At 37.3% G+C, this 16515-nt stretch overlaps 1 protein-coding gene across 1 annotated transcript; it reads right to left on the bottom strand.

Moving 5' to 3' along the window:
- Nucleotides 1–6416: 6416 nt before the first annotated feature.
- Nucleotides 6417–12694, bottom strand: NAA11 (N-alpha-acetyltransferase 11, NatA catalytic subunit). The gene is made up of 2 exons (XM_010983321.3): nucleotides 11828–12694; nucleotides 6417–6532 (listed from the first exon to the last, which is right to left on the bottom strand). The coding sequence occupies exon 1, from the start codon at nucleotides 12533–12535 to the stop codon at nucleotides 11840–11842; it is 696 nt and encodes a 231-aa protein (XP_010981623.1). The 5' UTR covers nucleotides 12536–12694; the 3' UTR covers nucleotides 6417–6532; nucleotides 11828–11839.
- Nucleotides 12695–16515: the final 3821 nt, after the last annotated feature.

A 16515-nucleotide genomic window follows, 5' to 3' on the forward strand; every position in this document is an offset into this window, starting at 1 on the left:
ACCAAAATGTTTTCCAATAAGAATTGTACTGGTGTACGTAATTTTAAGCTATAAATACAGGCTTCTTTCTTTATTTGCAGTGTCCGATTATTCTGGAACTACTTCTTTTCACTACAGAAGTAAAATTCTAATCAGTAACCAAAAAATGATCTATATTTTCTCTGGACAAGGATAAGAGAGGACCTAAGACAAATTTCATAAACAATCTTTGGCTTTCCAACAGCTGACAGTTTCCTCCATTATTAGGCACTGTCATCCTAAACTGATTTTCTAACTCTGATTCTGGATTTCTATCATCAGCTGACAAATAACTATTTCAGGTTATTTCATGAATATGAAGGGTTTCATTTTGATATGGTTGCCATCCTTATAAAGAAGGTATATGCAATTATTTAAATATTTCAAAGCAGGTGCTTCAGAGTATAACTCTAGGTATAACCTAGAATCTATGAGCTTAACTCATTAACTTAAAACAGTTGAGACAAAGATGATAATCAATTAGGCACACGTAAGCTGTGAAACTTCAGCCTTAGATATTTACTTGATATGAACTAATCTAACCCTCCTCCAATTCCCCAGTCATAAGGGAGAGAATAAAATTAAAGAACAGGTATGAAGTGATGGAAAATACATCATGGATCGTTGCTTCTCATACTTAGCAGTACTTTACAAGGGATACACAAGCATGAGTAATTTTAAGGGACTCAAAAATCTGTATTCTCAAATTCCATATGTACATCTTCCTAGACTAATCTGCCTAAGAGCCCTTCTGTGGTGTTGGTTCTTCTTTCTCAACTTTCCTTCACATTAACCTTTCTGCCACTTCATAAAGAAAGGCGTATCTCACACTCACTGGGAATCTTACTAAGTAGGGTACACTTACTTACCAATGTCAGAGCAGGCAGATAGCTAGATATGAGCAGAGAAAGGGGGACACAGGCCAAATGGCAGGGAACTACATATCTTGTGAATAATGGGGGTCCGTGGGCAGACAGAGAAAAGCAGGAATCTCCAGACTAATAAGAGACCACACATTTTGGAGAGATAAGTGTCCTGGAGGCAAAGAAAGGTGGAAAAATGCAAGAATCTCTAGTGTCCACATGTAAACTTTTGCTTATTATGCAAAATTACAATAAAATTAGCCTTGCAGATTATAAATTCCCATCATGCAATGACGCCATGACACTTCCGATCAAGACTAAATGAAGACAAAGATCTCTCCTGTCCTTAGGAAAGTGGATCTGGGATAAAAATCATGGAATATGATCCAAAACCCCTCCTTCCCCAATAAATATTCCACCCATTCATTTTTACACCCCATATAACCTGCATGGCAAAGAAATTCCCCTTGAGAGTGTCCTATCACTTAATATGTACTCACTTTACTTTCTTGACCTCTGTGTCTTGTCTCTGAATTCTTTCAGTGAGGAGACAAGAACCTACTCTCCAGTAACATCAAGACACAAAAATGTCTTGGATACCAAAGGAACAATTAGAAATATTTGTTTCCTAGAAGACTCTTTATATGACAGAGTCCATAATTTTTCAAAATTCTTTATAACATCTGTTATTTTAAACTTTAACTTTTGTACTTGCTTTCAGTAATAAAAGTAGGACTGTAGGACTTACCACTGCTTTAGGGCTCTAGGGATGGAAAACAGCCAGATGTTTGCTCTAATGTACTACCATATACTAAAGTTTTTCAGTATGTGAAAACTTTGGTCAATTTTTTTTTTTTTTTTTGGTGAATCTCTTTTACTCAAAATCATGCAAATGGGAAAACAAGTACAGTTTGATTCACATAATCTTATTACATATGAATTCTTAGGTCATAGAGAACAAGAGATAAACAACTTTTATTAGAACTTTTTTCTTTTTAAATGAATACAGAGAGAGTTGATTTGCTACGTTTACATGAACTCACTCCCTTCTACATCCCTTAAAATATTCACACACATGCACACATTCCCCATTGACAAAAAGCTGATTTTTTCTGGATGACTAGAGAGGAAAAATAAAATGATCACTGTTATATTTTGCACCAGTTTGAATTTGGGGGTAAAAAAAGCTCTGAAAGTAAAAATGTTAGCAATAACATTTCCCAGTCCTCTTTCAAATTACAATGCAGTTTTTCCTACACTGCTTCATTACACAATAACCCCAGGGGCATGAAAGTTTTTCTCCTCTATTTTGTATATGAGAAGATTGACATGCCAAAAGACATCCAGGTAGTAATAAGCCAAACTAGGACTAAAATTTAAGCCTTTGGGCTCTGAGCTCTGTGATTTCTTACTCTATGAAGCCACCGCCTGTGAAAAACTGCTCAACTTGCTAAGGGCTATGTTCTCAAAGTAAGCTTTTATAATATGCATTGAGGTGATGACCTTACTCCAGAAGTGCAAAATCTATCTTAATCATTGTTCAGAAAGCAATATATGTATGATTTATAAAGAAAGGACATTCCCCCCCCCAGAACTTCACAAAATTTAATTCCTACGTCCATATAAGGAAACAAGGTGTTTAAATAACCCTTCAAGTGTGCCTCAAGGAAATGATCTGTGTCTTTTAAGATTTCAAAGAGGCATTCATGTCTAGGAAAAAGCATAAGGGCTGTGATAAGTCACTCGGTCTGTTTCAGTGGTTTTCAGCCAAGTACAGTTAATGAGAAGTTCTAGTTCAGACGCCCAGATGACAATGGAATTCGAGGAGCTAAAGACGCATCAGTACAAGGGCATGTGACTCCAGACTTGCCTGGTGTGATTCTGAACTGGACATTGCAGTTTTTGAGCTTTGTGTTCTGGAAACCAATTAAGAAAACTTAAGTGGGATTTGTGAGTGTTCTCACTCTTCAAGTTACACACCACTACTGGCCAAATTGTAGCTATTGTCTGCTTGACTAGAAGTCAGAGAAACAGAAGGATAAGATAGGGAAAAGGAGAGGGGGGTATTGATGTGGGAGGACTGGGGAAAGGATGGGTGGTCAAGTAATGACCAAAAACAATGCTTCTTAGGACAAATTAATTTAAATCTGGAGAGCATCACCACGGGAAAAGTGCCCTTCAAATTACCTTTATGAGGAATTCAACACCTTACTAGTCAGTAATTTTCAGATGGCAGTATATAAAACAATCATCTGGAGGCTTGTTAAAAATACAGGCTTGTTTTGTATATCTGAGCTAGAGTCAAAGAAACTGCATCTTTAACACAGCACCCTGGGTGATTTTGATGCAGTAGGTCCATGAACTGTATTTTGAGAAAACCTGGGCTAGAATTCTAATCCCCAGATGGAAAATTCCTCCTGAAATTGTTTCTTACACCACTTCAACCCACATAAAGATCTGATGCTACAATTGTTTTAAAAAGTTTTCATTTCAAATTCTGTGTCAAATGTTCAGCATGAGAAAAATTCTTAGTGTCTAGGGTAATCTATGGACCAATGAACACAACAAATTGAGTGACAGTTCAAAAATCTCATATACTGTTCACTCGTTTGGTAGTTAAAGATGAGGAAATATTAACATATCAAAGCATTCTAATATAGTGGATATAATGTCAATTATTATCAAGACATCTCATGTACATATAATTTTTTTTGTTTTATACATTTTGATTAAACATATTTGGAATTTTTATTTAAATTACTAGGCCATCAACTTTGTATGACAGAATTCCAAAAAAAAAACAGGATTTCTGTGTGTATTTAAGAATGGGGTTCTGAATTATTTAGGGTCTAATCCAAACTGACCTAAAGGCTGGTCACAGGTATTTTAGACAGCTCCAGGTTTGGAGATGAGCTTTAAGATCATAACTAGTCAAAGTGTGGTTCCTAGACCAGCAACATCAGCATTGTCCAGGAATTAGTTAAAAATGCAGACACTCAGGTCCCAGTGAAACAAAATCTGCGTTTTAACATGATCCCCCAGATGGTTCATCTGCACATAAAACTTTGAGAAAACTTCTTTCCAGCTATTTCAGAGGCCTGATCCTTTCCAAATTTTCCCAGCTTTGTACTAACTTCCAGCACCACGCCCCACTTCTCCCACACATCCACACACTCCAGTATTTTTATTTAGACAGTCACCTCTTGTCCCTTGTTCTTATCTCCAAAGGGAAAATCACATAGATTCTAACTAGGTAACTCACAGACTTCATTCACAAGTTTCTATTAGCCAAAGAAAACTTTGCATCTCGATGATTAATTTTTCTGAACAATCTGCTGACAGACCTGAGCCCACCCAGGTAGTTTCTTTAAAGCAACAAGTCAAGGAGGGGTGTGGGTCATTTTGTATAGTTAGTCCAAGGATATTCACCATTAACTATCCTATATCCTTGCTTCAAAGCCCTGCTTTGGCCTCTCTAGGACTGTACTTGAGTAAAAAATAGTCAGTCTATTAAATTAAAAAAAGAAAAAAGAAGAATTTGCCCTATGTAAAAAGAACAATGCTATTACATAAAGCAATATCACGGGCTCCCACAATTTCGGTGTTGCCGAAAACTATTGCTGCTGCTAAATCACCGTTATTACCCTGGAACCACTTGGGAACATGCTAATTTATGCCCAAAGCAATATTAGTATTACTGTTTATTTTACTTATCTAAGAAGGCACCGTTCAAACTAGGTAGGTTGCCATAATTCTCCCTCCTCCTGATATGAGCCTAGGGAAAAGGATATAACAGTAACAAGGAAAAGCAGCCAGCAGTTTAGTAAATAATACTGCAAAAGTCAGGTATCATTTCTTATTTCCAATTACTCCAATTCCTATCATCAAGTAACTAGAGACAGTAATGTGCCTGGTGCTGGAGAGCAATCATTCAGGTAAGCTGAGGCTGCTCCTTCTGTTTCTCCATCTGCTAAGCTGTTAACACGAAGACATATTGACAAGGGCTCAAGGAAAACATGGAATATTTCATCAGGAAGATTATGCTGCCCTAGAGACAGATGTTAGAAAGCTGTAATATTTAAAAATAAAGAGATAAACACATGCTTGAGGGGAAGGAATAAAATAGTTTTAGAGTTGGGAGAGAAAATTAAAAAGAAAAAAGGAAAGATGGTAAGGTAGATGAGAGGTTTATATTGGCACAGGAAACGGCAAATCCTTATTGTGTAGGAAAAAACTTTTATGTCTGCCTCAGGCAATCATTTACTATTAGGGAGGCATTCTTAGAATGTATTCTTAGAGTAGATTTGTAAGAAGAGCTTAAGCAGGGCTGATTATGATTACAGAGAACAGATTTATCTCTTGTCATCAGATGGTTAATGTCAGGACTTTGACTTAAAACCATATACACTAGTTTTCATAAAAATTTAAACATGAGAAATGTCATATACTATGGTAATTCACATTCAGTGAATATAAAAACAACATTAAGTAATTATAACTCTGGATTTGTCTGGTGACTTTCACTGCACTTTGTCAGAAGTGGTCAAAACACTTTGTCTTCACTTATTTTTACTGGGGAAAAAATAGTAAACAGGATTATACTGGTGGGTTATATAAATATTTACAAATGACATAAGCTGCCATGTATTAAGTCAACACTTAACATCTTAATATTTTAAAATAGTAGAGTCTCCTATTTTGCTATGATTTTCCCACTTTTATAAATAAAATGCAAAAAGTAGCAGTAGAAAAGGAAAAGGAAGTCTGGCTTTGAATTCAAAGAGACTTGCATTAGATCCTAGATATTTACTTTGCTTCTTTGAGCTTCAGGTCCCCCATTTACAAAACAGGGATAGTAATACCCACCTCCTAGGGCTGCTGAGAGAGTTCAATATATTGTTAATAAAGGCCCTAGCATCATGCCTGAAAATTACAGGTTCTCAATAAATGGCCAGTTATGTCACTAACAAAAAAAACCAGATTGACACAAACAAGCTGATAGATATTCCAATTTAATTACTGGTTGTCCTTTTCTTAAAATCTCCAAGTTCTGATTGCATAGCAGAAGCCCTTCCTCACCACTTCCCCCACCGGGAAGGAGAAGGAGACAACCTCCTCAAGAATGGGGAGGACATGACAGAGACGGGTTCCCAGAGGAAGGAAGAGAAAATCGAATATGTCTACCAGAAAAGGCAAAGGAGGAGGAGGGAGGGGGCATGAGGTCTTACTTGATGGTCCTGCCTTCCCCCTCCAGGATGAAAACTCGGATAAATAATGGCAAAACCCAAAAGCAGAAGAGCGTCAGGAATTTGCCCTGTTCCCTGCTCAGCATTCTAGGAAGAAACAACCTTGCAAGACAACCACACCCAACACAGAACTACTACAAACAGAATAAAAGGGCGGCATCATGTGAGCAGGCCAAGGAAGGTTCTGTGATGGCAGGCCTCAAACCTCCTTGGCTCTTGTGCAGCACGGGCTTCTGTCCACGCATTCCTTCATGATCCCTGTAGGGTATGTGGAAGGCTGAGAGTTGAGAGTGAGAAGCCACTGGCGTCACTGTGAGATGACCCCAGAGCAGATGCAGCAGAGCAGACACAGGCTAAGCCAGGGCTCAGAGGGCAGGCATGGCCGAGACACGAGGACCTGCAGTGCTGTGAGAAGTGAGAAGAGAGCAAGTGAGCAAAGAGGGCTCCGGGCTCTGACCACTCTGAAAAAATAAAATACTGGTTTAACCATGACAGACTCTGGCAGCAGATTAACAAGGCGCTTAGTCTAGATTAGATGTATCTCCACAGAAGCCAGTGAGAACCCAGGTGGCAGCACAGAGATCCACACACCGGTCTGGGCTTTCTCCCCTCTTTGCCATGAGAACACAGGAACTTTTCCTGACACCTAAAAGCCATTTCTGCCAAGAGAAAGGGGAGGAGGGAGGACAAGGGAATGCCGAGATCTACCCCAGAGATCCTATTTTAAACCTAAAGAAACCTTGTTACTTTTCTTGTCATCTTCAAATTCTGTCCCATCCTGCTCCACTCAAAAAGAAATTTATTTCAGTTCTAAAGAAATGAAACGCCTTTTAGCTCTTGATAAGCTAGATGCAACGTGTCCAATTCTGTAAGTCATATTTTCTTTCCATTAGACCTAGAGATGAAACCCAAATATCCATTATGTCTCTATTCATAACTTAAAAGTGTCCTAATTACATTAGGTAATAGGAAATAGTACCTTAGGTACATTTTCTGTTTTTAAATTCTGCATTGATAATTTGGGCAGGTCCTTCCTTCTTTTCTTTATTCAATGAATATTTACTGAGTATCTACCATGAATGAATAATGTGCCAGGAGTTAAGGAAACAAATGAGACAAGGACCCTACCCTTAATAAGGTAGAAAGGTTTCTGTGATATGTGAGTGGACTCTAGAAGTTAAAGAAAAGCTAGTGGAGTATTGCTGCCCATTACTGAGTAACTACAAACACAACAAAACAAAACAACAACAGAATCTTACAACTATAGAGATGTATTACCTTTTCCCATCTATCAAATGCACACAAAAATAATAAGACAAAGGTTGACTATTATGCACAGAGCAGTTAAAAAGCATTTTTGTATAAAATCGTAATTACAGAAAAGCTCATTTCCAGAATAAGAACAGTAAATCAGGCTGCAGGGCAGTCAGAGGCATAGAATAAAAAATCTTATTTTTTTTTAAAAGTATATTTGCCATAATGACAGAGCAATAAGATATGGGAGAATAGGTCAGAAAGACTATCATCATTACCTTTTTCAATTTGTTTCAAATACTTTTAAGAGAGGCACACAAAAGAAGTTAAATAAAAAACGAACATTCTATAGTTCTTTTAGTTTTCTCAGTAAATATTGCTTGATACGTTTTAAGACATTAAATTTTAAAAAGTCAAATAACATTGTAATAAATGTCCTAGGATAGTTTGCTGTTTAAGGGTATAGAAATTTTTCATAAAGATAAAATATGATTATAGCCCTTAATTTATTAGCTTAAGTTCAAATTTTTACATTACAAGGATTTTTTAAAAATAGGCAATGGCAGCCTGAGGAGTATGTTAATTGATAACATGATTTTATGAAAACAAAACAGAATTTTATGACTATCCTTTAAAAAAAAATCCCTGTGATGTTCTGAGGATATTAGTCTATAGAAATAGCATTGCAAAATGTTTCCAGAAAAGCTCTTTGAACCATTGCCATTCACAGAATTTTTATTAGCCTTTCTTCCTTATCTCTGCTACCGTAAAGCTCCTTAGCACGGAGAGAGCACAAAATTTAGGAAAAGCCTCTGCTTTTATCCATTACCTCTGACAAAGTTGGTATTTCAGTCATCCTAAATGTGTATCATACACTGACTGAAAAGTGACATTGTTAGAGATTATAAATAATTAAATAAAATGGTATCTATCTGATTAGTATTTCAAAACAATATTTTATCTCTTCTCAACCCCCTCTTTATCTTTGTAGAGTGCAGTTGCATTTGAAATCTATGGTTTCTGGCATATCTGGGGTAAGGTTATACTAGGAATTTACCAGACCTGTCAGTCTCTAACTGTCTTCCATATTTCATTATATCATTCCAGTTATAATTAGTTGTCTGGTAAAATTAGGAACAGTCTATTTCAGTGAATGCTCATGTGAACATTTAACAACTTTTTGTTAGGATGACAGCTTAGTGACAGAAAGAATAAACCAGAAAGGGAGAGTCACTGAAGTAACCTTGGTTAACTCAATACTGCCAGCTCAATGGAAGATTTTAAGATTTTGCATTTTTCTCCTCTTTGTTATTAATCATCCACATATTTCTTGTCAAGAGATAAGCATCAATTTGATGGCATTCCTGCCTCAACTAGCATGTTTTGAACTGACCTGTCTTCATTGCTATGGCTCCCTAGAAACTTTGCTGCTGATGAGCGTTGATTCAGCTGAATGCTTTGACATTCAGCTTGTCAGTGAAAGCTATTTTAATCATTAAGATGCGTCTCCCTTCCAAGATTGCAAACTGTTGCTGCTTATACACAACATTCTATCATTTGATTACTGTGGAGAAGAAAAGAAAAGAGCCTGAATGGTTATTATTACTACAGATTATATAAAGAACTAGAATTTACAGAATATTTAACTGTGTATGAGATACTGTTCTAAGCAATTTATAGAGATTGTCTCATTTAATCCCTGCCATGGTGGAGTCTTGCCACCTGAGTTTGCATCCCATTTATTATCTGAATGATATGCAGCCCTCATCTTGAAGTAACAGTACTTACTTCAGAGGAATATTAAGAGGATTAAATGAGATAATTCACACACAGTACTTAGAATAGTACCTATAACCTAGAATTCTCATAGTGCTATTAGTGATTATTACTATTTTGATGTGAGAAATTAGCTGTTATTATATTAAGTTACTGAGATTTGGAGGTTAATTTTTAGAACAATTAGCCTATGCATACTAATATTCTTGCTACCAACATGGCCCAAACATGGCAGTGGGCATCCCAGACCTGAAGAGGACTTTGACTGGAAATGACCCAGAAGGGAATAGTGAGGACCAAAGATTAGATGGGGCTAATGAAGATGTCTGAGCAGATATCACACCAGAAGGACAGTGATGTTAAGTAAATATCTCCTTCATCTTAGAAATAAACTTCAATTACAGTGACAGAAAGAAACATTTGAATTATTCCTGAATTTGGACACTCAGATTTATAACTGCCACAGAATAATTTTCTTACTATTATTTATTATTTCTCTTCCCCTACTAGGGTGATAGTTATTTCTGTTTCTCATAGCAGATATTAAGTGCTTTTGAATTCATCAAATTATATATGTAATATACCAAACTATATAAATACAGTGTTAAAACAATCTCTAGTTAGCTCTGTTCTACTTAAAATCTTTCTCAGGTAGAGTGTAGTAACTGAGGAGAAGCCAATAACCACAAAGATGAGATCAATATTACACAACTCATTCTATACAGATATTTTTTAAATTGATAAATTTTTTAAAGGCTTGTTCATTAAAAAAAAAAAAAAAAGTCTTGATAGAGCCCTCCAGGATTTTTAGGCAGGGGTAAATTTGACAACACTTCTCTCAAGGCATTAAGTTTTGTTTAATTTTATCTTCCCTTTTAGACTGATTTGCTGCCTTTGTCTTAAGCTTCGACCAAATGAATTGGTCACTGTGAAACCTTCAGGTTGTTAAATGACAGATGCAAAGAAGGATTCCTCTGAAGATACGCTCTTTCTAACCTTCATGAACTTACTGTATCTAAATTTTTATAATGTATGGAACCATAAGTGAATAAAAGTAAAATGGGATTAGTCTGCTATACAGATGAGGTTTCAGCATCAAAATGTACGAAAAATATAGTCCATTTACCCTTAAATGCTATAATGTAAACGTCAGCCTGTCCTAATCACTGGAGTATACTAAGCTCCAAGCCAGGCAAATACAAAATTTTATGAATGAGTAAATTAATCAAACAGTAATTATTTTAATTATATGCAGTGTGTGTCACTCATGATTCATCTTTGTTATGAGAAAGTTGTTGCTTTTTTCACATGTGAGTGTAAGGTGAGTAGGTTTAGAATTTAAAGTTTCTAAATTGACTCTTGAAATTCTGAAGGTGTTATAAAGTTCTTAGATGGAAATTAAATAGTCTTTTAAAACTACTTTTCAGTGGCTGCTTAGTATTAGTGTTACTGTGTAGTAGGAAGAACAGTAATTGTTTTTTGACTTTCCATGTTGATTTTTCACATTTAAGAGTGAAGAATAGTATAATGAACCCCTCAAGTACCCAACTTCAACAATTATTACATATTGCCATTCTTATTTTATCTATGTCCCCCTTCCCAACCTCTCCCCGCCCCCCTGTTTTTTGGCTGGAGTATTTTAAAGTAAATCCTAGGCCTCGTATTATTTCAACCAATTATTTCAATATGTATCTCTAACAGATAAGGACTTGAACATAATACTACAACACCATTTAGCTCACCTAACAAAATTATTAACAGTTCCTTAATAGCATACAGTCCACGTTCAGATTATGCCTGGTCATCTCAAAATGTATTATATTTGGTTTTTTTAAATCAAGATCCAAACAGTGTCCACAATGGTTGTATTTGGTTAATATATCTCTAAACGTGGTTTTAATAGATAAATTCCTCCTCCCATTTTTAAAAATGACGTTTATTTGTTGAAGAAACCAGGTCATTTGTTCCGTTCAAATTCTCTCATCTGGATTTGGCTAATTGTAGCTTAACATGTCTCTCTCTTTTTTTTTTTTTTTTTTTTAAATAAAAATGATAGATCTAGAGCTTTGTTTGGATTCGAGATGAATTTTATACACGCACACATACATAAGATTTTCTTTTTGCAAGAATATTTCATAAGTGACCCTGTGCACTTCCAATTGCATTAGGAGGCACATATTTGTCTCTCTTATCATGATGTTGAACATTGACTTCAGATGTTGCCAGTCTGATCCATCATTGCAAAGTGCTCCAACTTTTCACCTATTAGCCACTGATGACAACTGGCTAGATCTATTATTTCATCAAGAGTTGCAAAATGGCAATTTTACAATTCAATCATTCTTTCTGCCTTTATTAGCTGTCATTCTATAAAGAAGAAATTTCTTTCATTAATTATGTGGATACCTGAAATAAAATTCATACCGAAAAGACAGGATAAATACTTGTTTCTTTACTGAATTTAATCTACTTTCAGTATTGAGTCCTTATAACTTCCAATACTGAGCAATGAGTTTCCCCCAACCCACTCTACACTCCTCCCGAATGTCAACAGGTGGTTTTCACAGTGAAACCTAGCAGAGCTAGAATGGGATAGAATAGGGCCGACCCAGGTGTGGTGCAGGAATTTAGGGGAGAAAGAGACTGGGTCAGGGAAGGGAGAAGGCATACCTTAAGCAGGTTCTAGGAGGTGGAATCTGAGTCTTCTGAGCTGTCCTGGACGTACGTGCTTTCCGTGGACTCACTGGGTTCCTTGCTGTCAGTGCCACTGTCGTCAGCAGCCGCGTTCTTCTCCTCCCAACAGGCCTCTTTGGAACCAGGAAGTATGCTGCCCTGGGTCTCCTGGTTCTTCCCGGAGCCCGGCACCAAGTACCTGCCCTTCCCCTTCAGCTCCAGCTGCCTCCTCAGCTCATCTGCCATCTGCGAGAGATCCCGCTTCATAGCGTAAGCATCTTCTCCATCTGCGTAATATTTGGGTTCCACCTCACTAATCTGAAAGTTGAGGGTGTTAGAATAGAGGTGCAGGGCTGCCCGGTTACTCTTCCTGACATGCAGGGACACGTACTTGGCACTAAAGTTCTCTATCATGGCCCGGGAGGCCTGGTCCATCAGCTTTTGGGCCAGGCCGAGGCGCCGGTGTGAACGCTTCACGGCAAGCGAGGTGATATGTCCGTGGGGGACGTCATCTGGGTCCTCCTCCATTTTGGCCAGGACGTAACCCACCATCTTCCCGTCCTCGGCCTCAGCGATGTAGGAGAGCTGGGGCCAGGAAAGGCCATGGTAGAAATAGTATTTCATCTGGTAGTTCTCGGGAAGGCAGAGGAGGTTGCAGTGTTGCATGTTCATCAGGTCGTCTGGCCGAGCATTGCGGATGTTCATAATGGCGGCAGGCAGCAAGCCGATCTGACGGCAGTGACCGGAGGAGGAGAAGCTGCCGCCAAGCACCAGGGACCCGGTTTGCCTTGGGAGTCTGGGTCCAGGGCCCGAAGCCGCGGGGCTGGATGCTGTGGATGCTGGATAGCGGGAAGGCTGGCAGACGGGGAGACGGAAGAGGCGGTGCTAAGACGCGGCTTCCGGAAGCCCGCCCCTAGTTGCAGCCAATGAGGTCCTCACGTCATTGTGCGCGCAAGCTCGCAGGGCTTGGCGGGGCGGGGGTGGGAAGTGGAGTTCATTAGGCTCTCAGGAGCTTTTAATGCAAGGTCTGATCCGTTGCTGTCATTATTCTGATATTTGTTTCAGTTTTAACTTTTAATATGGATACATCTGTATAAATTTTCACGAACTGAAGAAACCCATGTAACCAGAATCTAGAGGAAGAACTAGAACATCGCGAGCACCCCAGAAGCCCCTCTTCATGCCCCTTCCAGTCCTTCCTGCCCCCTGTTCCAAGAGCAACTTTCACCCCGCTGGATACTTGCTTCAGCTACCTTGTTTTGTGTAATTGTGTGTTCTTCATACTCTTTCCAGTTTGGTATTCTGTTGCCTAAATGTATCACTCTTTTTTCACCTATTGGAGTGTTGTTGGCCGTTTGTGCTATTTCCAATTTGGGAATAGTATGACTAGTGTAGCTAAATGTTTTGGAACATGTATCAACAAAAATACATGCATATTTACCTGGGATTAGAATTACTGGTCAGAAGATACTATGATATTCAACTTTTGTATAAATACTGCCAAGCAATGTTCCAGAATGGTTGCTGCACATTTTTATCAACATTTAGTATTTCCTCATCTTTTTCGTTTTACGCATTCTTGGGGGTGGGGGATTATGGTTTTCTTTTGTATTTCTCTAATCGCTAGTGAAGTTGAGCACGTTTTTTAGTATGCTTATTAACCATTCTATATATTCTTTTTATGAAGTGGTTGTTCAAGTCCTTTGTTCATTTTTCTATTGGGTTATGTGTCTTTTTCTCATTAACGTTTTTTAAAAATATATGTTCTGGATATGTGTCCTTTGTCAGATATACTTATAGTGAATAGCATCCCCCTCAATTGGTTGATTTTTCATTCTCTTAATGGTGATTTTTGACACCAAGTAGGAATTTTAACATAGTCCAATTTGTCCGGTTTTGGTTTTGTTTTTGTTTTAATTTCATGGTTAGTGCTTTTTGTGTCCTGTTTAAGAAATCTTTGCCAACTCCAGGGACACAGAGACATTCTTCTATGTTTTCTCCCAAAAACTTTATTGTTTTACATTTTATGCTTAGATATTAAGTCCATTGGAATTTATTTTTGTGTATGTTGTGATGTAGAGGTTCAGCTGGTTTTTGCTCATATGGATAGTCTATCCATCTAGCACCGCTTAATGTTTTAATTGACTCTATACATTGGAAGTTATTTACCAATATTATTTCCATTCAGAAATGTCTCTTTTATGTTATACCTCTCTCCAAGAACAAGGATATGTGTTTTGAGATGACATGGCTCTCAAAGCATAATCCAGGAAGTCATTTGGTTCTTCTGTAATAGTTTCTTCCTAAAATGGTTTGGACTATCAGAATTTGAGTACATTGTGTTCTTTTATAGGAACATTGTATATTTACTTGACTTCCCCAAGTATAGGCTTGACAAATGGGGCAAGTGTGAATAGACCAACTTAGAAGAAATCAAAACTCACATATCAATTATTAATCTATCGCTTGTATTTTCATCTCTTTTGTTTATCTTTTTTTTATTCCCTAGGCCATGAAAGAAAGATGAAAAAGATCCTTGGGCCTATGCAAACTTGGGAAGAAGAGGCACCAGATTAACCAGTAAGTTTTATTTGTTTGAGTCTGTTTAATCCTGAGTATGAGGCCTAATCTTAGGGTAAGACAACAACAAAAAGAGTTTTCAAAGGCAACTAGTTGGACCCAGAAAAGGAAAATGGCAGTTACTTTGACTGTAGTGTGAGCCAAAGCATTTTCATGCCTAAGTCATTTAGAGAGCAAAACACCTTATGACAGCTATATGATAATGTATAACAGATCATCAACAAATGAACAAATAAATATTTTTTATACCTACTGAAGTGAACTCTCATTGTTTCCTCCATTGTCCATAATTATAAACAAGACCAAAAATTATAAATTCAGTCATGTGGATAAGCAAGAGTAAATAGCAAAGAAGAATTTTCTACTTTCTCATGCTGCTGCATACTCCAAACCCACCTTTTTTTCTGGTCATTGACAGGGCATAGCTACATAAAATATGAAATCAATAATTTTGGGAAAAAAAGTTTCTGACATTAACACCGAGTTTAAACAGTGGGCAGTGGCTGTAAGACAGTCAAGAAACTCCCCTTGTATTGAAACGGGAGCAAACAGACTGGGTTTAATATAAGCCCAGCCTTCTCTGCTTGCAGAGAATAACATTGCATATTTTGTTAGGCTAACATTAAAATATGATTGTGTCTTTAGGAGTGCTGTGATGTGTAGGGAATAGCATAGTCAGAGAGGCTGGGGCAGAACTGACTCATACCAAACAATGGGCTGTTCTTTGTCTTCACGGATTTGTGTTCACACCTAAAAACAGTTTCTTTTTCCTCACAGCATAAAAATATATAAGCTTGTAATTACCAAGAAGACTTAGTGCTAGGGTTCTCTACAAGGTTTGTTTAAAGGAGAAAAAAGACTCTTTGGCATCTTGTGATAGGATGTTCATTTAAACTGGATGCAATAGAAGCTTTGGATTAGAAGAATATCCAATATACTATGTAAGCAGTATCTAGCTGTACCCAAGAGGGTGGACATTTGTGAAATTTGGGTGGGCCTTGGGACCCTGAGACAAGTTTTTATCCCAGAAAATGACCTCACTCCTATTGGTATAGATATGTAATGTCCTATGTAATGAATCTGAGACAAGCATCAGATAAATTTTTAGAGGCTTTCTAACAGGTAAGGTCTACACAAGATTTAAGGTGGCTAACAGAAGTCCATCAACATCTTGGATAAGGGCAGGGTTTCCAGTATATAAAATATTATCTAAATCCTTTTCCAAATGTGGGAGATCAAAGAAAGTCTTTCAATATAGTCTCAAGGAACTTGGGTCAATGTGAATTGCAGGTTTGTTTGGCTCTTGGATTGTACTGGAAAAGAAAACAAACTAGAACAAAGATCGGCTACTATAAAATATTCAGTAGTATATAGGAAGCAGGACAGCAAGGGGACAGGGTTAGGAATGACAGAAAAAGAAGGTAACACCATAGCATGCAATGCAATCTCTGCTAGGTTTCTTGCAGTACCAAGTGGATGGAAAAATACTGGATTCTTTTTAAGCATTTTCTTGAAGTAAACAGATGATTCAGCACTGTAATTGATCCAGAAAGGAGATATGTAAGCAATGATTATAATAATTATTGTGTGTATGAGGGAAGAGCCTGGGAAGGCTTCAGAAAAACATAACATTTGCTTTGATTTTTCCTTATCTTTTCAGGTTTGGCTCAAGTATCCTCTCTTTCATGTAGTCTTCTTTGACTCACTCTCCCCTGGAAAAATGAATTACTTCCTTATTTGTATGCTCCTCTCAATCATATCTATGTTTGTATCATTTACTTTATTCTTAATTCTTATCTTGTTTGTTTTTTGAGGATATGACCCTATCTTATGAAAATAGTTTTTATTTTTTTTCTGGGGGCTAGCAAATTGTATGCTGCATAGTAGGTCTTGACTGAATGCTTACATAATGAATATGCAATTAGAGGTATAACTATATTAAGACAGACTAAATCATTTCTTTATGCAGTCCAAAAATTCTATGATTATAGTACATATTTTTGTGTAATGATATCCATTATTGTTGCTTAAGCACTTAATGAGAAAATATGATAGTACTTATGCTGCATCACTTTCTATACTTAGCATTACTTTCCCTAACCAAC

This window comes from Camelus dromedarius, chromosome 1 (assembly GCF_036321535.1).
Source record: "Camelus dromedarius isolate mCamDro1 chromosome 1, mCamDro1.pat, whole genome shotgun sequence".
NCBI classification, from domain to species: Eukaryota; Metazoa; Chordata; class Mammalia; order Artiodactyla; family Camelidae; genus Camelus; species Camelus dromedarius.

Excerpts from the sequence above, each read along its gene's own strand:
- NAA11 (XM_010983321.3), bottom strand. The coding sequence starts at position 12,535 with ATGAACATCCGCAATGCTCGGCCAGACGACCTGATGAACATGCAACAC.